Genomic DNA, 23,616 nt, shown 5'->3' with positions numbered 1-23,616 from the left:
ACAGAGAGATATCAAGATGAGATTCTGCAACCAGTGGCAATCCCATATCGCCTTAGTCTGGGACCAAACTCTATCTTCTAAAATGACAATGCTCGCCACCACATGGGGATGTCTGTCAGAGACCACCTCCAAAATTTGGGAGTGGAGAGGATGGAGTAGTCTGCCAGCTGTCCTGACCTTAACTCCATTGAACACTTGTGGGATCAGCTTGGGGTTGCTGTTTGTGCCAGAGTGACCAACACAACCACATTGGCTGACTTGCTACAACTGCTGGTTGAAGAATGGGACAGCAGTATGTGACCAGGCTGGTGACCAGCTTGAGGAGGAGGTGCCAGGCTGTTGTGGATGTGTATGGTCCCTCCACACACTGCTGAAGCTCCTGATTGTTAAATGAATAAATTGTTGAATTACCAAAATAACTTGTTTCTTCAGACTTCAATCATCCAGTCCACCAAACAACACCTAACAGGAGTCAATGGCAGAATAAGCTGTTTGGCATTGGCAGAGAAGATTTGGCAAATTTTTCGTGTGTGTAACCCACACACTCAGCTCTGCTGCTCATCCCACAAATGCATGATCCTTGCAAATGTGGGACCATATCAAATGGAAACAAGCAGGATTTCAACAGTATAAGATGTGTTGGCAATAAGCACTGTGAAATCAAAGAAATTATCTACTAAACACTAATTTCCTTACTGTGTATGTTAATTTATTAATAAACACTGTATATTCAAGCTTCACATATGTCCACACACATAAGTTGCTCAGCAGCCCATGTCAGGCTTGATGGCACTTCTTTTATCTGGGTCTTTTTTAAACCCGGTAATATGCCAATTGGGGGGGGGGGGGCTTTTTTTGATATCCACAGCATCCCTATGCTGTGCTTACTGGCTACATCTACCCCTTTCTCCACCATAAAGGTGTGGACATTGTTTTTATTCCACAACACATTATTTTCCCATGCACCTGGTGATATGCAAAGACATCCAGAGCACTATCAGGGTTGTGTCAATCCGCCTTCCTGCTTAATTTCACTTCGGTCTATATGTTAATGTAGGGATGTCAGACCGCATCTCACATAGTTGATTTGTGGGTCTCACACTGAGAATCCAGAGAATAGAAGGCTTGCCTTTTCTAACCAAAACCACACCTCTCAGCCAAAACGTATAGGAAAATGGTAAATGGACACAAAACATTTACATCATTTTAGCAGATATGTGCATTCACATAGATGAAATATGCATGCAAGATAAACACAGTAAGGTCACACTTTGTGCTTTCCAAAATAAAAGGCTATTTTGGATCTTTGTGGAGTTGTTTAGATCAGGCGAGCTGGCTGACCATTGAACCACAATAATAATACAGTCCACAAACTACTTACTGGTAGTTTTGGCACTAAGGGCAGGTGTTAAGTCCTGCTAGAAAAGGAAAGCAGTTTCTTGGTAAGCTTCTCAGTAGATGGAAGTAAGATGCTGTCTAAATTATTCTGGTAGATGACTGCTTTGACTCAGGATGTTGAAACTAGAATCCTCATTGGCTGTTAAAACTTTACAATGGAGTTCAAGTAATCTGGATTCTGTGCCTCTTAGCCCTTAATTTCCAAATAAAATGCAAAATTGTACCTCGAAATAAGGACTTCTGGCCTCAATGAATAAAGGTGCCTACTCATCAAGGTTGAGTGGTGTCATCTGCTGGTGTTGGTCTGTTTTATCAAGTTGTGAGTCAACACAACCATCCACCAGGAGATTTAAGAGCACTTCATGCATGTGTGTTTGTGTGATGTGTTGTTCCAACTTCAGATAAGCTGTGTAGTGAATATTTAATACAGCAGGGTGGTGTAACACATGAACTCTAGTGCCCATTTATTACAGTGAGGGCACTCGTCACCCAACACAACAGAGTGACTCACTGACTTGTTGGAATAAAAGTGGACGGGCATCTATTGTAAAGCATTGTAAAAATGTGCAGGACTTAGAATACTTATAGAATTTCTCATAAAGCTGCACATTTGAGTGTTATTTAAAATAGCCCTTTTGCAGAAAAGCATCCACTTGCTCTGGTTTAAAAGCCTTCAAAGATACACATCTGTTTGCATGCAGAGCCACAAGCACAGAGGCTGGTAATCTTACATCTGCAGGTTTCTGAATGTTCTGACAATTCCAGTCATACACTGGTTGTTTGAGATAAAGAGGAGTGATAAAGTAGAATGGCCTGGAGACTGTGAGCGCAGTCCTTCCCCCACTTTGACATGACACTCCCTGATTTACACTAATGACAAACTGAATCCTCTTCTCCAGATGCACAGCTTCCTGGGATTGACACGAGTTTGGGCCTTGCTTGTCTCCAACCTTTATCTTGTTAGAGACAATTGAAAAAAGCAATTACCTGCAGATGCCCCATTGTGTCTGACAAACAAGGCAATGTAGCAGAGGACAACAAGCGAATGCTCTCTTTGTCATCCTCTCTAAGACGGGCCTGTTTTTTAAGCACTGCACTCATTCTGAAGCATTTATAACAACATCTCCTTCAACTATTGTGACTGCAAATAGCCTTGCCCACACTGCTGACCCTGCACAACAACCGTCTTCAACCCTCTGCCTTCCCTCTTCTTTAAAGAGGCCTGAATGAAACGTTCCTTCAGCATCCTTCACCAGAAAATGTGTTGACTCCTTCCAGTGGGTCTGTTGCTCTCATTAAGCTTTGAGAAGAGGATTTGGGAGGATGAGGATCATGGTAGCTTTGCTTCGCTCCTCCTGAACTTGACTTTAGGTATTTCTGCGGTCCAGGATGGATAAAGGCTGATGGCCGGGCAGACTGAGGAAACCTGAAAACCAACAGAGGATAAATAATGCAAATTTTCTCTTTAGAAAATGCAATTAGCTAAGCTTTGATATAAGTAGAGCATGTTTTAAAGTAAACCCTGACCTAAACCCCATAGGGAATCTCTGGGGAAATAGGGAGAGGAAGATGAAAGATACTAGACTCAACAATAGAGACGAGCTATATGATATCAAACCAACCTGGGCTTTTTATCACTCCTGCAGTGTCACAGACAAATGCTGACTGGCTTCATGCCATGCCGCATAGATGCAGTAGTTTGTGAAAAAGGAGCTCCAAACAATTACAAAGTGCATAAATGAGCATAAATTTCCAGAAGATCAACATAACTGTGTTATAAATCATGTTTTGAACTGATGTTTTGTGAAATTCAATCATTTGAGATAGTGGATTTTTGATTTTCATGAGCTTTACACTGTAATCATCAATATTAAACAAAAAACATCTTGAAAATATTTCACTTAGTGAATATACTTCTACAAAAATTGAACTTTTTCATGATATTCTAATTTTTTTGAGATGCACATCTATCTATCTATCTATCTATCTATCTATCTATCTATCTATGAGATCTTATCCCATGATGACAACTAAATTACCAGCTACAAACTAAATTAACTTCTCAACAAGTTAACTGGTATTACTATGCCCCCCCTAAAAAAGATAAGTCAAAATACTAAAAAAACGAAGAAATAAGGTTTTACCTGTCATCATGGAAACATGGAGTAAAATAAACCATGTCCTCTTATGGATTCTGTAGATTAAGGGACATGCATTTATTAGCATGAGTCCACGCCAATGTCATCAAATATTTTGTTTTATCTGAAAAACTGTCCAAAAGCCAAAGAAGTAATGATTCATGCTTTATAAGCAAAACTTTGCAAATTATAGATTTTAAGAAGCTGCAGTACATAGGCCTATTAAACTTGAATTTCATTGTTTGCATATGGATTATTTGGTGCACTGTGGACACAAGGATAAAATTAATTGCTAAAAAGTCTACAGACCTTAGACACTGCAAGACATTTGCTTTTTTTTTTTAACACAAGTGATTTTGATGCTTTGTTGTGGAATATTGGACTTGATCTTAAATCAATACTAATGTTGCATTATGACCCCCAGGGCCAAACAAGAGTGGTGAGATTGATTCTCTACAGGAATTCTTAATGAGTGTAACTGTTGCCATGGCATTAGCATCAAAAGAATGGATTAACTGCATGCTGCAAAAAGAATCACTTTTTAAAAACATTTTCCACGTCAAAAGTTAACAGCAAGCTTTACAGTGTATTTAATCTACAGTTCACATGTAAAGGACCAAATAGTTAGAGGTGAAAACTAACCAAAACCTCCTCACAGAAGCTTTAATGTCAGTATTCACTGTTTAAATGGGAAAAAAAAATCACTTAATTAGGCAACAAAGTCTCAGTGATATTTTTGTAATCCTGCCATAGGCACCCATTCAACTTTATGCTGGAGGCTGCTCAAAACCAAACATGACTTGCTGCTAGTTTGACTAAGTAATGAAACACATTTCAGCACCTTATAAACAGCAGTGACTGACATGACTTCACTCACACATGCACATTCAGAAAATAATAATCATTGCCACCAAACCAATGCAAACGTCTCACATGAACAAAAACTAATTACTGAGTCTGTAGAGTGGCTATATTCTAGGCTGGAGGATATAATCCCGGCCTTTAACAGTTCATAGACATTGAACTGAAAAATCAGTAACTGCTCCACTTGTCCAGTAATCACAACCTGATATAGTCCCATTAATAATCACCACAAAGCGTTTAATGACAACGATATACAAACCAGATTTAACTCTGCTAAGCAATTATTTATAGCCACCAAATTTAGAGTAGAGAAGAAAGGCTCACATGAACATACGGAAATCCTAGACAAAATCCACCTAGGCCTATAAAACATAGTACTACAAAACAGCTGTTAAAACAGCAACTTCATAGTAAAGGCCCAGCTCCAACAAGTTATAATTGGCTAGTGTCACTGTGCAATATCAAGGAACAAGCAGTCAAACTCTGAGGATCCACCATCAACATAGAGGCCCACATACTGTAGCTTATATGTGAGAAAAAGTCAGTTTCATTGCCACTGGTGGACTCAGAGAGGGGAAACGATGTGAAATGTTCCTCTTGGTTCACAAGTGATGAGTCAGGACCAAATAGTTAGCCAGGCATGTGCCTAGGGAAAAACTGGCAAAAAGTCTATGATGTTCTTTTATTTTGAGGGAAATACAACCTTTCTTTGTTCCATTAAATCCTTTGAACCATCTCATGTCCAAACTGCTCTACTTTTCATTCAAAAAGGCTATTTATAACATTTGGTTATAACTGAACACAAAAAAGACCCCTGGGGCTCGGGACCCTGTCTGCTCTGATGATGTCAAAAAAAAAATTAACATTTTTTTAACCATGATTAGAAACATAATGTACACTGGAGTATTAAGGCCCAAGTATAGGATAAAAAGGACGGTAATTTTTAGGCAAAAAAGTCATAATTTTGCTGGGAAAAACGAACACATTTTTGAGATTATAAAGTATTTTTACAGGAAAACAAACACTCAATTCCATAGTTTAAAAAGTTGTAAATATACAAGAAAAAACTTGAGTAAAAAAAGTCTTAAATTTTTACATTAGAAACTTAAAAATGTCAAGTTTTTAAAAATCACAAATTAACAACAGTGTAAAGTCAAATATGTCGAAAAAAAATAGAAAAGGTGTTTTGATTATGGAGTATCATCTCAATAAATTCTTAGTTTTTGGTTCACATACATTTATGACTTTACAGTTAAACATTTCTTGTTTTTTCTTGTAAATTAAATTTTTAAATTGGATAATTTTAAGTTTACTATGTTTTTTTTAGCATAACCTATTCATAGATATTTGTCAAAAACATGTCTACGTAGGCTTATTAGCTGAGATTTTGTCAATGACATCCATTAACACTGATGCGTACTTGTTCCAGGTGGTTCCTGGAGGAGCTTGGCTTTCCTTAGATACGAGTGGGGGGGCCCTAGGGAAAAAGGGATGGGAACCACAGCCCTAAGTACCCTGCTAGTGTAGTGTAATGTGTTGAACCAAATGTGGTAAAATCCTCTTGGTTTTCATCTTTTCAAACGTTACTTGATGAAGTGCCATTCCCTGCCTTGGCTCCATCAAATATATTCAGTAGAAGACATTCTCCTGCCTTAAAAAAGGAATCTAACTATTCCACTGTAAAGGCTTGATCACTTTTTTGATGCCCCACAGCATACTGCAGGTGCCCTTTTATTATTTCTGCCCCTGCCCCTCAAACATCCTGAGTCTGCCACTAACCATCGCTGTCACTCCTTGATGAGGAAAGTGTTGCTTTATGAATGGTCCGCGATTAAATTCAAGTTACTAATTTAGTAAAGCAACATGGGTATGTTTTTAGGTGCCACAGACTGAAAGGTTAAAATGGTGGGGGAGAGTTTGTTAGTGCAGTGACATGCTGGTACTCATGAGTGCTCTCTGTTGGTGCTCAGACCCTGAAGCACCCACAGAAATGGCACCTGTGAAACCTGGAAGACAAAAATTAAGGGCTGCACTGACTTAAAACCTCCATAGGCCTCAGCAGTAATTTATGATAAAATGTTCTTTTAATTTGAAAGCTACAATGACAGCTTCATATAAACCAATCAAAATCTTCAATACAGTAACAAAGCTCTGCACTAAAGTAAAAGACATCACATAGCTGAAGAAAAGTGAACAGCTAACTAAATGCATGCTGCTCTGCTGTGGCTGCATGTAGAGCAGTTGATTAAAAAGATAATTGAATTGGGAAGCGAGATTTAACAAGGGACCGGCGTATCTTGTTGGATAGTAATCAGTCTACTATTGGGAGGAAAATTACACGAGTGTTCATGTAAATATTGGCACATCAGACAATGCGACAGACATTAAGAGTGATGGCCATGCTCTCAGGAGAAATTAAGTTACATGTAACACACAACATCCCATTACGTTACACACAGCCCAATTAACATCACTTCCACCCCAGTAAGTCCTCAAGATAAAGATGGAGCTCATTTTACCACCTCTTCTGAACGCGACACGGCCCAGACATTTCATTTGTTTCAAGAGTTTGTGAATCCCTTTGAGAGAAAGTTTCTCTCCTCACTCCAGCTCTACTTCTGTCTAATTGTGTTCATGAATAAAATGTTACGGCACATCAAGTGAGAAAGGAAAGGCATGCCTCCACCTTCACTCTTCTTTCCCTTGATGATATTTTAACAACAGTCTCATCAATATGGACAGAAAAACACTTCATCCAACTTTTTTAGAATTCTTTTTAGCACGACACCCTTCAAACAGGATGATTATCTTTGGCGAGGCGCCAGTGAGCTGTAGGAGTGCTTTGAAGACATTCCTAAGAGGATATAAATAGTGCACCCCCATGCAGACAATAAGCTGATACGGAGCTGGCCAGCCGTCTTCTCCCTAACCCCAGTTTTCCCAGAGAAACATAGGGCTTCATCATATATTTTTGACGTTTCACATACACTTTATGTCCCACAATGCATTATGGTCTGACCACATTCTGAGACTGTATGGAAAAAGCAGAGCTCACATATATCCTTTAAATCTCATAACATCTTATATTGTTGAAACCATAATTCCAAGACATTTTCACTGCTTTAGGATTACAGCCTGAGCCTGGTTAGTTTATATAAAGATCTTTGAATGAATCATGAAGATTTGAAGCCAGTGGAAGTTCAGCTTTTCCCGGTAAAGCCGTGTCCAGTGATGTTATTTATAAGAGCGAGGAGGCAGGACTATTTTATTTCTGTGTCACATGTGAGCACTCTTTTCTTGCACGCTCAGGATTCTCACAGTTTGTCAAGGCTTGTTCTCACGATTTATCTGAAAAGATTCAACTCAGTGTGAAAGTCATACTGCCGGGCAATAACCCCCAAATGATCTCTGTCCCATATGACACTGAATCCAGGTTATATAGCAGGATTATGATGTCACAAGGTTTAAATATTTACCGAAGGTGTCGAAATGAAAAACACAGATTTATCCAGCAGATTTAGCACACTCAGCTTTTAGCTTGGCCATTGTTCTCCTGCAAGCTGGTGTGATGTTTTGGTCGGGCTGTGAGATTAAACTCTTACGTAAGTTTGGGGGTTCAGTGATAAGAAGAAGGCCTGGCTGTGGCTGTAACTGAAAAGATAAATCTGAATTATACCTGTAATAAGGCCAAATATTTCAGCCATGCTGCACATGGTGATAAACCTTCTTTAAGTCATTCCAGGAATTAATTTAATCTTCATCTGTGACACACACACTCACTCACAAGCTTTGATTGCTTTTTTTCTCCCTCTGCTCATATCTTATAGATGGAGCAGATCAATCTTCTTTATATCCCAACACAAACACCCACTTTGAAGCAGCCTCCACCACGGGAATCCAGCTACATTCAGTTTTACTCTGAAGACTCTTTTTCTTCTGCTCGCTGCAGAATAAAAGATTGCTCTGATACAGAGATCTCTTGTTCAGAAGAGCAGGTCTGCAGGGTGCATTATGCACTGACCTATATATTATAACTCAACTTTAATGCATTCACAAATTCAATCATGTTTGCAGATTTAAAGCAGTGAAATTTGCCTTTAGTTCTGCCTAACTTTAAATTTTATTCATAGACTTTTCATGTACTTATACACAACACTCACAGTAGTTACATTAAAATGATGTCATGTGTGTAAAAAGAGTCAAATAAAAGAATTCCTTCCTTCTCATCTCTGTACAATAAATGAGGCCAAACAGAATACTAGTCCCTTTCTGTGTTTATGTGCGTTTTGAAGTCCTGCATATGATTTTCTTAAATGCTTTCCTAAAATCCCTGTTGAAAATAGTGTATATGATGGGGTTCACGGAGCTGTTGCAGTAACCAATCCAAAAGAAGAGATTGAAAAGTGCGCCAGGGATGTAGCAGCTGTCTCTGCAGATAGCATGCAGGCTGTAAGTGAAGAAAAAAGGGAACCAGCAGAGCACAAACACCCCCATCACTACAGCCAGCACAAAAGTGAAACGTTTCTCGCGCATCTGGGCCACTTTAGTTTTGTTGGCTGCTGCCAGCTGTTGCCTACGAGCCTGGGTCTTCTGCTCCGGGTAGAGCTGTAATGCCCGAGCTGAAGCCCAGGAGAGGCGGCAGTTCTGGGGAGGGCAGCAGTCCGAGCCCTCGACCTTTCTTCTCTTAGTGAAGCGATGATTGCGCGGTTTGGTATCCGACGCGCAGCAGCTCTCCTCCAGGTCGATGTCGTCCAACTCGCCTTGCCTGGGCTGGTTGCTGCCGGAGCTCTGGCTGCTGGGGCTCTCCATCTCGAAGCGGTCCTGTTTCCGGACGAAGCAGGTCTCTGACTGAGACGGCTGCCTTTCCAGTCCGTTTTTAGCCACGAACACGGTGGAAGAGCGCTGCTTGGCCACTTTATAGATCTTACAGTAAACAAGAATCATGATGAGACCCGGAGCGAAGAAGGACACCACACAGGAGGAGAGGATGTACCAGGTCTCGTCGTTCAACAGACACTCACGCTCGTCATGTTTGGTCATTAGGAGAGGAGGGAAGGAGATGACAGCAGATATTACCCACACTATGGCGATCATAGACTTGATGCGCTTAGGTGTCCGCTTCAGATTGTAGCTGACTGCTTTCGTAACAGACCAGTAGCGGTCCAGGCTGATGGCGCACAGGTGCACTATGGATGAGGTGCAAAACAAGACGTCCAAGGCCAGATAAAAGGCGCACCAAGTACTCCCAAATAACCAGTATCCCATGACCTCATTGGCAAGGGAGAATGGGATGACTAGCGTTGCCACCAGGATGTCCGCGGATGCCAGGGAGACCAGGAAGAGGTTCTGTGGCGGACGGAGAGCCCGGCTAGTTAGGACGGCCACAATCACCAACACGTTACCCACAATAGTCACCAGGATGATCACAGAAACAACCACAATGATGAGCGCAGTGGCTGTAACCGTGTGTGGCAAGGCATACGGCGCGTCCGTGTTGTTCTCATCGCTGGAGACGTTTTCCACCGACAGATTGAACTGTATTAAATCCATTCCGGCTCCACTTTGATATTTCGTATCATGTTGGTTGTTTTGCACCCTGTGCTTTCCTCAAGCAACAAAGACTGGGTGCACTGAGCTTGGTTCCACTAACGCGTGGAGGCGCGTTGTGCGCAATGCTTAAGTGAGTCAAGCCCACATAAGACACAGTACCTGTATAAATATATCTCCTTAAATAGACATACCGTCGTCATGACTGCTTCAGATTGTCCATATGCACAAATGGGAGTGTGGAAAATGTCACAACAGAGTTTACAATCCAGTGCTCCACGAGTATAGTCGCTTTTCTGCAACACACCTCCGTGCGTAAAGCTGCGTGTGCGCTTTGGAGAGAGAGTGTGGGTGGAATGGATGCCCGTACAGGAGTGAGGTGACATCACTCTGAGGACCATCCCATCTCTAAACTTAAAGGAGAGAGAAACGGAGCGAGGAAGGGGGATACAGGGAGGAGGAGAGAGTGAGAGTGGGAGGGGGAGAATTATTCAGACATTTGTGTTTAAGATTTCTTAGAAAAGGAAGGATTTCTCCTCAAGCAAAGCCTTTGGTTGTTTGTTTGATTCTCCACACTCACACACTGTTGTTTTCTTACTTTTCATGCTTCTCTTTTTTCCCCAGCATGCATCAGTGTGTACAGGGCAGAAAAACACAGTAACACATTCTACTATTGCAGAACTAATGCAATTTTAACCATTCTAAATTATGATTTTTGAACTGATTTTGATGTCGTGATTGAACATTTTTAGTAAGACAACACCATCAAGAGTCACTGATGGATGAGATGGAAAAACACCACAGCAGGAGTTTTATGTGAACTTTATCCGCCTTGCAGGGACACCAATTAGGAGGCCATGCCAGTCAAAGTGAAAAGGCTTTCATGCAACACTGATTGTTTATTAGTGGGCTATTTTTCCTGTCCACTTTGCTCATAGAGGCATAGATGTGCTTTTGTTCAGCCACACTTTTCCATTATTCATGCACAGTTATCTGGAACTGTTGTATGCTGGCACATGGAGGGGACCTGCATAATAATACCTGTTGCTGAGAGGCTTGAATCGCTTTGGAGGTCTTGTTATACAACATATATGCAGCCAGAGGATATTTACCAGTCAGGAGAGCCACAAAAGATGCACATACACACTCAGGGTCAGTCAGGGGTCATTGAAGCAAAATTGCTGCCAAACAGATCACAGCTCTGCTTACTAGGTGCATTTCACTAATTTGGGGATTTTTCAGAAATCTATTTGTAAAGTCAACAGAATCAGCTGGAAGCCTGTCAGTTTGTGGATTTGCAGCCCAGCTAAAACTATTTAATAGATGCCAACATTAATGTTGGTTGATTTGTGTTGCATCTGTGTTTATCCTTGAAAGTGAGTCGTCTGGAGGCTCAGCGAGAACATCCTGCAGTGAGACGAAACACAGAAGTAGATTTGGAGGAGGATGTGGAGGAGGATTCGGACAGCCTATCATGCTTCCTTCTCTGTTCCCTCGCTCCCTCTCCTGCTATGATCTCACTCCCATGGTGAGCGTTCAAAAAAGTGATTATTATTTAAAAGGTGAATGTCACCATGTATCAGTGGTCTGTAGACTTCCCCTTAAGGGTCTACCTACGGCAAAAAAAAACTGAGAAACAACAACTGACTCGTCCTCATACACAAACATGCTCTATGCAAGAAGAAAAATAGACTTTTGTTGTGTCTGTGTCTGTTTGCAGAGCCTGAGGGGGCTCCAAGAAATTGCATATAATTACAATTATAAATGAGCTTGTCTTGTTATGCAGTTACATGATGGAAGATGTAATTACACACATTTGTTCTATTTTATTTGTCACCTCTACATTAAAGGGGCATACCGGGTTTTTCTGAATCTGTTAGTTTCACCACCGTAAAACAAAATATGAATTATGTAACAAGTCTGGGTTTTTTCCTCTCACAGGTTTTCACAAAATCCAGTCAAAGAGATCTCAAAATGTTTTGTCTTGAAAGTTTTCCGACTGTTTTTTTAGACAGAACTTTGCAAGCAATTGTTTTAGACACAAAGGATAAAAGTGTGTGTCACAGGATTTGTCTTCACGTATCCAAAACTGGATGAATACAGACTGCAGAGTTGCATAACCTATTATTTTTTGTTCGATCTTCAATATTTGAAGGTGAAAGAAATGCAGTGAAACTATCATTATGTTTTTTACTATGAAGTTTTGCAGAAGTCCAACCAAAACACATCGCTAAATTTCACATACAACAAAAAAAATACACATTTGTGCATCTGGACTATTAAACATGAATGCTAACAAGACATTATACAGATATTTAACCTCCTTGTTCAATCAAAATAGAAAAGCTCTTGGTTGAAACCATTCTATCGTTATCACAGATCTAGGCTATTTAATGATGCCGGGAGAACTAAGTTTTTCCTTCCAGCTTTCCTTACTTTCTATTCCGAGTGCTAAAACAATACAGCATCCTGTCACTAAGGATCCAGCTTCCTGTTATGATGCCATCAGTGCACCTAATCAGAGGTGGATATACACACATACCTTATCCTGGGGCCAACCTTTGTGTGTATAAAGGTTTACACCCTAAAAAGACGGACACTTTTCAAATGCTGGATATGTTTCAGATAAGGGTTCTGAATTCTGAGTGAGCAGTCATACATTATATGAAGAACATTATGGTATCCCACAATGCATTGTGAGAAGTAGCAAACAGCAGATGGTTGCAAAGTTTTAACAAGCAGACAGTGGTATTTGACTTCTTTCATGTATGACAGATGGACAAGAAGAACACAGCAGACATGAATTTTGAACACAGAAACAGAAAAGTTCATATCTGGAGGCATTTTTACTGAAAAGGTATAATCTGTTTACATAAATCACCAAGGATTTACAACACAGGGAGGTTTTTCTCCTATTGATGATCACAGACATCAGACCTTGATCTGTAAGCATAAATAAATGAGATACAGCATCAAAATATTCAGCATTATTTTGCTAAAAAGTCAAACTTTTATTCATATATAATTGTTTTTTGTGTGTGTGTTAAAATATGTTGCGTTAAAGTGTTAGTTTTCATTAAAGTTCTGCTTTTATTTCTAATTCCCAGTAAATGTAATGGATGTTTGTGAGCATTGTTTGGATTGTGAGAAAGTGATGATGTCATCGTCCACAGACAGAGCAATTTCTGCAATCATTTTTTATTGCACTGATCAGTTCACTGAATAGGCCTCTATAGACTGATCCCTCTATAGGTAGGGTGACCAGATCCCAACTCACCAGATGTGGGACAAAAACTACCTTTGCTGGGACAATGTGGGACAGTATGGGATACCAATGCATCGAGGTAGTCTATAATAGCTTAAAAAAATTAACATTTATATTCTATCTCTTTTCAGCAGCACGTTTTTTATGGATCATATTCACCTCAGCTGTTTCTTGTTACTGGGCGCGCCCTTAACCTGCTGCATCCCAGTTTGATTGACATGATCACACGGCCCACCCCACCCTGAGATGAGAGGCAGCCCTCATACTTTCTCCACACAACCATTTGATAAATGCCAGATTTAAAAAACACGCACTTGAAAACTGGAGCCTGTCAATCACAATGTGGGACAGCGTCTCAATTTGCAGGTGGGAAAAGTAATGAAAATACAGGGCTATCCCACACAAAGTGGGACATCTCAACCTGTCTATAGGTAATAAGGAATAAATAAAAAACTGATATATCACAATGACATAAGTACTCAGAACCTTTGGAAAAACACTCTCAATTTAGCTTAGGTTTCTCCCATTTCTCTTGATTGTTGTTGAGATGTTACACCTTGATTGGAGTCCACCTGTAGTAAAAACAAACAAACAAACAAAAAAAAAACATGACTGAACATTATTTCGAAAGGCACACACCTCTCTATAGAAGGCCTTGAAGCTGTGAATACATAGCAGAGCAATAACCAAGCCGTGAGGTCAAAGGAACTGCCTGCACACTAAAGAGACTGGCTTTTTGCAAGACATAGACCTGAGAAGACTACAAAGAAGGCAAGTTTTATGCTAGTAACTGCTGCCACCTGATAGGTGTCAGTCTTGTTACAACATCCTGCAGAGACAGCTTTTGAATGTTTTTTTCATAGCAACAGTTCAATCAGGAAAGACTAGTGACTGATTCAAAGATAAACATTTATTCACATATTTAACGATTAATTATATCTATTAACATAGATACTTGAGTATTGTCACAGTCTCTTTGGTGCTTGAACTCTTCTAGGACAGGAGGATTGATAGGGACCATGCCATGAATGAACTGGTGAAGGAGAAAGCCACATTTAAAAGCGACAGCAGGAATATAATTGGTGAGGTAGTGGAGCAGTGCTATTGGATAGGTGGAACCAGGTGATGTGAACAGCTGATTATGACATGGCTTTGAAAGCATGAGTGAGAGAGTGAATGAAATAGTGCAGGAATGAACAATTGAACCAGCATGGAGAATATAGTCTCTAGATTCATTTTATGCAGGTGATACAGTATGTTTGACTGTTTAAGGAAAGAAGAGCCTTTTAAATATTTGAGCTAAGTGGGCCAAACTTTTACAGGTGTTAACAGTTTTGTCATTTAAGAAAGACAAGATAAAAAGTCTAGGCTCTGGAGATTCACGAGATGTACCTATGTTATAACTTAAACTCTGATATGTAAATTATTCAATGGGATCATATAACTAAAAAAAGGCCATATAGATCTGTACAAAACAAAGATGGAAAAAAGCAGCTCGATATTTGAATAACTGAAGAAATGTGGCAGTACACACGGGAGAGACAATGTTCCTCAATAAATTCTTGGGCATTTGTTGGAAAAATTTGACAAACTTGATTTGCTTTTTTTTTTTCTGATTCCCAGACAGAAATTCAAACAAACTGGCATCCGGCTCATCTGCTGGCAAGAATGTGGAGAGTTTGTGGTTGATCACAGTCCTGTGTTTTGGTCGGACTTTCCTGGAGGAAGTAAGAACAGTTATCAGAAAAACGGTTGTGTTCACTATCATTATAACATTCATTTCCCTCTGTCTCAGACACATCCCTGATGGGCTTAATGGGAATGATGCTTACCAAAAAGGCCTTCAAAATAAGATAACTTGGATGTTAAATATATATGTGTTAAGAAGAACTGAAATTGCTTCAGATTTGAGTCAGAATAAATAGTAGTTTACCCATGAGTCAATGTAAAAAAAAGAGGAAAATTACCCAACAATATACACTACATATCCTTTGGTTATGGACTAATGATGTGCTGTGTAACAGATGTGACATTATATGAGTATGTGTGTTACCTGAGGGCTTACTAGTCAGTTTAAGAGTCTGTACAGATTTTTATCATGTTCTAAAATAAAGTATCCAAAATTTATAAATGAAAATAAACCCTTTGCATTCTAAGCACTAGTAGCCCTAACCCTTATTCTTACCTTAACCCTAACTGTACTCCTTTACTAATGCACTGATAAATCACTAAGCTCTGTTTTCAAATGACTGTAATTCTGTAAAGATGATGAGTTTAGTATTTATTTACTCCTTGCTAATATGCGACCATGCTTAAAAGTGTATGGATATCATAAAGTGTTTAAAAGGATTTTTATGCTACACCTGAGTGCCTTTGACCTCCATAGACTGCCAGTTTTCACAATGGCCTTTGTATGAAAACCTGGATAGTCTTTTCTTTCCTTAGGCGCATTTTGACCCCTGTCCTCTCATCCTTTAAGAGCACCTGATTCTTTACCACCATTTTTCATTTTATGACCCTGTGCAGCACCCACCTTACTCTATCTTCAAAATAAAATTTCATCAGAAGACGAAAGGAGGGGGGATCTTTGCAAGGTCTTTGCAGTAATCACATACCGATGCTATCTGGGCGTCCTGTGCTTGATTTATCATACAAAGGATGGCATGAATAGAAAAATGAATCCAGTCAGATCAAATGAACTGAAACTGTCCTTCAACCACAGCGAAGGTCTTCATCAGAGCCTGATTAGTACTTAAAATATCGATCACAATGCATCTGATATTTGTTTTGCTATGAGAAATAAAGACATTTATACTTCATACAAATCCTGCAGCGGGACTTTGGATAGTTCTTGAAGGACAGCTGCAGTTAGTATTTTTCAACTGGATCCATCATCAACTCATTCAACCCCTTCACACTATAAATAAAACATTTAATCAGATTATTTCATCTTGTGTACTCTGAAGAACAGCAGTTATTTCAGTTTTAATACTAGGTGTTTTCTCTACATTAACTTGTTGTCATGGGAAAACAAGCATTTGCCTTTTTTGATTTAAAAAATCACTTGCAAAGACAAAGCCACTGTTGAAGAAAACTCATATTGAATCTCCACTAGAGTTTGCCAAAGGCATGTGGGAGACTCAATGGTCGAATGGAAGAACACTCTTTAGTCTGATGAGACCAAAATGGTGCTGCTTGGCCATCAGACAAGGCTCTATGTTTGGCAGACACCAAATACTGCCCATCATCACAAACACACCATCCCCATTGTGAAGCACGGTGGTGGCAGCATCATGCTGTGGGGATGCTTCTCAGCAGCCGGCCCTGGAAGGCTTGTAAAGGTAGAGGGTCAGTGAATGCAGGAATACATGGAGGACAATCTTATTCAGTCTGCAAGAGAGCTATGACTTGGGAGAAGATTCATTTTCCAGCAAGACAATGACCCGAAGCATACAGCTAGAGCTACAAAGAAATGGTTGAAGACAACAAGGTGAATGTTCTGGAGTGGCCGATCCCTGTGCAACCTGACGGAGCAGTTTTGCTAAAAAGAATGGAGTAAAATTGCAGTGTCCAGATGTGTAAGCCTGACTGAGACTGCTCCTCACAGTCTCAGTGCTGTGATTGCAGCCTAAGTTGAATCTACTAAACACTGATTTTAAAGGGGGTGAATATTTATACAGTAACTTATTTTAAATTACATAGTTTTTTATATCAATATTTGACATTTAAGGGTTTTTTTGTCAAACAAAGTCAAATTATATTGATCATGATTGATTTATAAAATCAAAATTTTGCAAAAATGACAGAATGTTACTTGCTGCCACAGAAAAACTGAATCATAAATAATGTATGGATGAAGGTGCATGTAGGGTTTCTGTGCAATATGCTGCAGACTTAAGAAGATAATCACAACAAACTGAACTCCCAAATTTCAAATTATCACACTTTTAGGTAATTCTTATTTTTTTACCTTTCCTGAGACATGTTTGCAAATGCCACAGTTGTTTCCTATCATAGTTTCAATATTAGAATCTCTCTGAAAAGCAGAAAGTGTCTGGAGAAGCACAATCATTAACTGAGTCAGTCTAATACCTTTAATCTCATCATCTCATCACTCATTAGAAATGCACTGTGATTTGACAAACATTTTCAGTGCAAGCAGGTCATGCTGGAGTGGTTTTGGTGATTAATAAAGCTGCTAGAAATTATTCATTAACTCAACAAAGATTATTTACACTCTTTCTTTGCGCTCTATCACTGCCAAATCAGTAAGCCTCCTTTTCTCACTTATTAGTGGATGTTTTTGGGCTAACCTCAAAGCGTGAGTGTTTTGTATTCGTGCAGGTTTTGCAGGAGACAACGATGGGGCTGATAACACTGTTTATTGGCCATACAAGTCTGCATGGTTTAAAAAAAAAAGCCCAGAGAGGGCAGCTGTATACAGAAGCAACTGATGGCTGTGTTTCTCTCGCCGCCTCAATCCTCTTACCTTCCTGTTTTCCTCTAAGGAGCCCGTTTAGGCCGGTTGTTGCAGAGCCCACTGCTGCGTTATGCAACGTTCCAGGAATAAATGGCCCTGAGGTGGTGTGTGAAAACCACATCTCAGGTCGCAGGTGACTTGTTATAGTAAACAATTTCTTCAGGGAATTGCAGCCTGCAGAAATTGAGCCAGGACCCCGTATGATAAATACTGCATGCGCATCATTATTTGCATCTGTGAGTGTGTATGTGCTACAGGGTTCTTGGCTCTTGTTGATGTGTATACTTGTAGGTGATAGAGTGGGAGAGGACACTCTGTGTGTGTCACATTCACCACATGCACACTGTGATTCACATGTGCTTTTTTCAGAGATCACACATCTCCACATCTCCCACCTTCTTCTTCCAGCGTTGCTATTGCTGTCGTGAAGCCTTGGCAGCTTTGGATAAATACACCACGCCTGACCTTTGTTATGTCCCAAACAAATAAGATTTCCCTCACATTTTTCCACAGCTTTCCACAAACCCCCCCACACACAAGAATTTAAACTCGTGACTGGATTAATCAAGCCTTGAAGGTCACACTTATCAGCACATTCCCTGATAGAGGTTTCAGTTAAAATTAAGCTAGATTGGAGCTAAATTTTGAGAACGGCTTTTTGCCAGGGAAAGTTGTCGAGGTTTAAAGGTCACTGAACACATTATTCGGACTATTTTACACATTGTTGGCTCCTTTTGATAATTTCACACTCAAGCAAGCATGTGTTATTCCTGTAAATCGAAAAAGTCTCGAATAGGATTAAAGTGGAGCTGATCAACTGGTCATTTGCGGCTCATTGAAGTGGAAAAAAGTCAGGGTTTCACCTCTTTTAAGAGCTGTAATGGTCATGAAGACTTGGCAGAACAAGGCACCTTAAAATTCACTTCCAAGACCCTGAGGATAAGTCTAGACCCCAAACCTTTTTCCTGATTGATTGATTGATTGATTGGAAAGAGCTAATTTGCAGGATATCGATGGATTTAGTATACCACCCTGGTTGCAACATTACACAGTACAACCAAGGAAATGCCAGAAAAACAGCACGCTGTGAGTTGTGCCAGCAGCATCCAATGTTAATAAAAGAAGCCAGAACAGAGGTGCAAAAACCTGTGACACCATCAAGTGTCCACATGAGACTGCCTCCAAAAGTCCTGGAAATCCATTTTTTAATTAAGAATGGCCATTTCAACAGCAGAAACAAACTTGTTTGTACAACAATAAATTTGGTATCAATAGCGCACGTCTTTACTGATTCAGTGTTTAAAGTCCCTCTAAAGTGAAAGCCAAACTTTGTTTCTTAACACACTAGAAATGTTGGAATGAGGTTGCTGTAAGCACTTGAAAACACTGAGATCTACAGTACTGTGCAGAAGTTTTAGGCATGTTTGGGCTGGAAATTGAGACTAGTAAAGCATGTAATGGCGAGTACGCCCACCTGAGTGCCCATCAGGTGGGAAGGAGGATTGACACAACCTAGGTCATGCTCTGGATATCTTTGTACATTCCCAAGGGCATGAGAAAATAGTCTGATGAAAACAAAACAAAAACCACAGCTTTAGGGCAGAGTTATGGGTAGATGTGGCGCTTAAACATAGTCCAGGGTACTGTTAGAGCGGGTAGAAGGGTTGCCACAACCCCCTGGTTGTCGTGTGTATGCTCTAAGCACCTGAAAACTGTTGGTGGTTTCTGGCTGTATTACCAGGGGTGCAAATGCCCAGACAAAAGAAATGCTGTTAAGCTCGACCTTGGCTGCTAAGCGACACACGCACATGTCAAATGTGTCGACACTGACTCTGGCCGCCCTCCCTCCTCGCTTCAGCGCGGGGTTGTGGAACATCAGGACCTGTGAAGAACCCTTACCACTATACATGCCTAAAACACATGCACAGTACTGTACGTGTGGCTGTTTTTTGATTTAGACCATAAGAAAGTTGTTCACCTCTTCCCTGGCTTGATTTCATTTGAGCAGGGTAAACATAGAAGCCCATGACATCACCAGTCTTGATGGGGAATTACCACCCTAACGCTTCAATGGTGTAAAATCACCAAGCAGTTCATACCAGTACAGTCTGTTTTTAGATAATGTCACTGCCAGTTAACAGCCAGATACATGGTGTGCTTTGGTTCACTGTGAGGTAAATTTCCCAAGTCTATCAGCCACAGTGGTCTATGGGTCATTGAGAGCATCATAACTGTAAGATTTTATCAGTCAGTTTTATCCCCAACTTTTAGCTCTCTGCTCTGGCACAGAGCCAGGCAGCTGCACTCTGATCAGAAGAATTTTCTAAAACACATTTCTTGTGAGTGGGCGTGGCTTCAGCTTATTCAACCAACACACCTACACCATCCTAGAGCAGATTTTACTGCCTCATTTTTCATGATTTTGAAGCTTAATTTTTATAAACTTAGAGATGTTTTGGCCTGGTGGTTCATAACACAGTGGCCTGTCATACAGCAAACATGAAATGCTGGTGGGGTTTAAACATTTTAGGGACCTTAAGGTTGTTTTTTTTAAATTTATAACTTAATAGCTCGGATCAACCTTACAGGGTTGATGGGTTGGCTAGATTCCATATCTATTATCAGGCGGATCCATCTTGCAACGCTCCGATGAATTCTTTATTCATAGTCAGAGGATTCGTTATTTCGTTACATAAAGGAGAACAAATAACCACACTGAAATCTTTGCTTGGGGATAAGGGTGTTTTTCCTCTTCTCCCATCCAGCTTCAGCAAGATTTAAATTTACCAACTATCTCCACTAAAATCTGACTGACAAGCTTGCATTGTTTATATCTGTTCTGTTCCTCTGATTGGCCCGTAATTCTGTTACAGACTGATGTTCATCCAATAAACCCCTGAGGTCTTTATGAAAAGCGTGTGTTTGTTAGATGGAAGTGTATCTCATGCAATAGATATGTTAAACAGTATATCTGGCATGTTGGGTTAAATTTTGGTTATGTTGAGGCTGAGAGATGTGCATAAACTGGCCTAGTTAGAGGTGAGCTGAGTTGGCTAAAACACGATTTATGCTTCTGCATCAAATCTACGTTGTAGCTATATTGCATAGGTCCATATAGCCCTGAACCCACGTAGCGCCTCCTCCAAAATTTCACTATGCAGTTAAAGGATGCAGACCGCAAGCCCTGTGACTGGTCTGTTGCTAGCACTGGGGGACAGCCAGTCTCCGAGCAATGTCAACAAGCATACTGATGGACTCTAAAGCAGTGGTTCTCAACGTGGGAGCTGGGACCCCCTTGGGGGTCATGAGATAATGAGAGGGGGTCGACCAATGCCATGAAAACAAAGAAGAATTTTTAAATGATTTACTGCTGCACTGTATATTTTACTCATTTTTATGAAAAATATGTGCATTAGATTAGCCAAATGTAAAATAAAAACTACTTGGTGAGATTTACTCTGAAATCAAGAAATTATCAAAAACGCTGTAAAAAGTTAGTCTGTAGACAGATTTGGCTAGGCCCCTGACAAGCCACGAGAGTGGGTTCTCCGACATCAGATGACATCAGTGCAGGTGTGTTTTATCAGGAGCATTGGTGTAAGCATCCTGAATAACAGCTACCTCATTTTGGAGCTGAAAAGTGTGTTAAACTCACTGGGTGGGGAAAGTATTTATAGGTGCCACTTTTTAACCACTTTTGCCACAATCATTTGCCACTTTTCACCAATTTTTACTCAATTTGGACCCATTTTTGCCTCTTTTTACCCATTGTTGCCACTTTACAACATTTTTTTAAAAACCATTTTCATCACTTTTTCCCACCTGTTTTCACAGATTATAATACATCTTTGACAATTAAAACCCAGTTTTGCCATTTTTAAACCCTTCCCACCACTATTTTCTCCTTGTTTTTACCACTTTTAAATCAATACTTGCTACTATCTGCCTATTGTTGCCAGTGTTAACCCATTATTAACCCCTTTGGATGCCCATTTTTGCCCATTTAATTCTTTTTATGCTCATTTTGCCAGTTTAATCAATTTCTGCCAATTTCTACCTATTTTTCCGCCTCAATTAACCAATTTTTCCCAGTTAAACCACTTTTTTCACAATTTTAAATCACATTTCATCAACTTTTCCACCCAGTGTTGCTACTTTAAACCTATTTCCCAAATTTTCTTATCCCCCTTTACCACTTTTTATGCCCGTTTTTTTCACTGCAACCCATTTTTGCCATTTTTTTTTTTTTTGCCACTTTTATCTCATTTTTGCCACTACTTTGCTACTATCAAAATCCCCTTTTACCACTTTTTTCCAATGTGTTAAGGTTGTAGTGTGAGGTTGACCCAAAATGCAGACCAGAGAAAAAAGTTTTAACAGATTTATTGAATTGTACTCAGAAGGGAGGGGGAATCCAGGAGTCCAGGTGAGTGGGGGTTTTCTTTCCCGCAGGGGGAGAGTGAGAGTGCTGCTGGGTTTCAGGGGTGATGCGAGGCGTGGAGGGAGGCACTGAGGGAAAAAAGGAGACACAGGTGACACAGGAGACACAAGAAAGTTCACAAGTAAGTACTGGATACTAAACATAAATCTTAGAGCGAGTGTTTCTGGTAGTCAGGGAGTGTCACTGGTGGTCAGGGAGTGTCACTGGTAGTCAGGGAGTGTCACTGGTAGTCAGGGAGTTTCACTGGTAGTCAGGGAGCCTTGTACCGCTGTGAGTGGCAGATTGCATTTTTAAGAAGGCTAGAGACTAGAGCACAAAATAATAAAAAATATTTATTACTTTGATAAGAGTGGTTATTATTCAGATTAAATATCAAATATAGATATTACAGCTTAACTTTACAATGGACTGTGATTTTGCTGACCTCCACAGGCCTCCAGTTTGTCTGGGCCCTAGAGAGCTCTCCCCTTTATCCTCCCTTATGGGTGGCCATGTCTGTTCATGACTATTCTTGAATGTGCATGGCTGTGTTAAACCACTTTTAGGTACAGTGGGGGTTCCCCAGTCTGACTAGCACCTTTATTTTGGGGGGGTCATAGGCTGAAAAAGGCCGAGAACCCCTGCTCTTAGGTGGGATGATCTGCTGCAGACAGCAATACAGTAGTCAAATCTTGTCAGCATCCTACAACACCAGGGGAGTATTTCCTCATCAACGTTTCTCAGTGGAAGTGCATCAGTCATATATTTCCTCTCCTGTATATTTCTTCCCCTCTCTTTGCATCTTTGATCTGTCTACAGTATTCAGCTGTTGCTCAGTATTCGTGAGGTCTAACTCCAATATAACATATTCAGTTGCCATGTCTTGCTGTATGAAAGCAAGCAGGAAATTTGGCAGCAGGATGGGAACTGGCATAAAAATCCCACTGCCCAGCAGCGTTCAGGCAGTGAGAGTGTTGCAGCGCAACACAGATACACCAAAGCTCAAGTATTTCTCACAGTGGAGATGCTGCTCCACCTCTTTGGTAATACCTGATGAAGTCTGAAAGCATTTTCAAGTGGTGAGTTTAAAAATCCTCCATATCACTGAGTTAAACATTCCTCTTCAGGCACTAATAGCTGAATTTACACTGAACAAGTGAGCAACAACTCACTGATGACTCAGACGCCATGATTTTGTTGTTGTGACTCAGGTTATCATTATGATGTAAATCAGAAAAACACGTGTCATGAGTGCTTAGAATGAAACTTATCACTCTTTTAGGATTGAACGGTGTATAAACAGAGAGGATTTGATTAATAGAGAACTGCTTATCAAACAAAATAACTACATAGAAAACATAAAAGATTGATTTTACTTATTGGCTTGGCAAGACAAACTTACCATCACACCCCAAGACACTAATGTGTTTAAGCCTCACCATGTAATGAAACAGATTAGAAATTCTGTTTGACTCAATAGAGAGCAGATGGAGCACTAAAGATG

The 23,616-nt window shown here is 40.2% G+C and overlaps 1 protein-coding gene across 1 annotated transcript; it reads right to left on the bottom strand.

Moving 5' to 3' along the window:
• Positions 1 to 6,010: 6,010 nt before the first annotated feature.
• adra2db (adrenergic, alpha-2D-, receptor b) lies at positions 6,011 to 10,336 on the bottom strand. The gene has a single exon (XM_041796972.1). The coding sequence runs from the start codon at positions 9,948 to 9,950 to the stop codon at positions 8,676 to 8,678; it is 1,275 nt and encodes a 424-aa protein (XP_041652906.1). The 5' UTR covers positions 9,951 to 10,336; the 3' UTR covers positions 6,011 to 8,675.
• Positions 10,337 to 23,616: the final 13,280 nt, after the last annotated feature.

The sequence above is a fragment of the Cheilinus undulatus genome, linkage group 10, assembly GCF_018320785.1.
Source record: "Cheilinus undulatus linkage group 10, ASM1832078v1, whole genome shotgun sequence".
In the NCBI taxonomy this organism is placed as follows: Eukaryota; Metazoa; Chordata; class Actinopteri; order Labriformes; family Labridae; genus Cheilinus; species Cheilinus undulatus.
This window is presented reverse-complemented; position numbering and strand designations above follow the sequence as displayed.

What these genes read in the sequence shown, in the direction of transcription:
- adra2db (XM_041796972.1), bottom strand. Translation starts at nt 9,950, where the DNA reads ATGGATTTAATACAGTTCAATCTGTCGGTGGAAAACGTCTCCAGCGAT.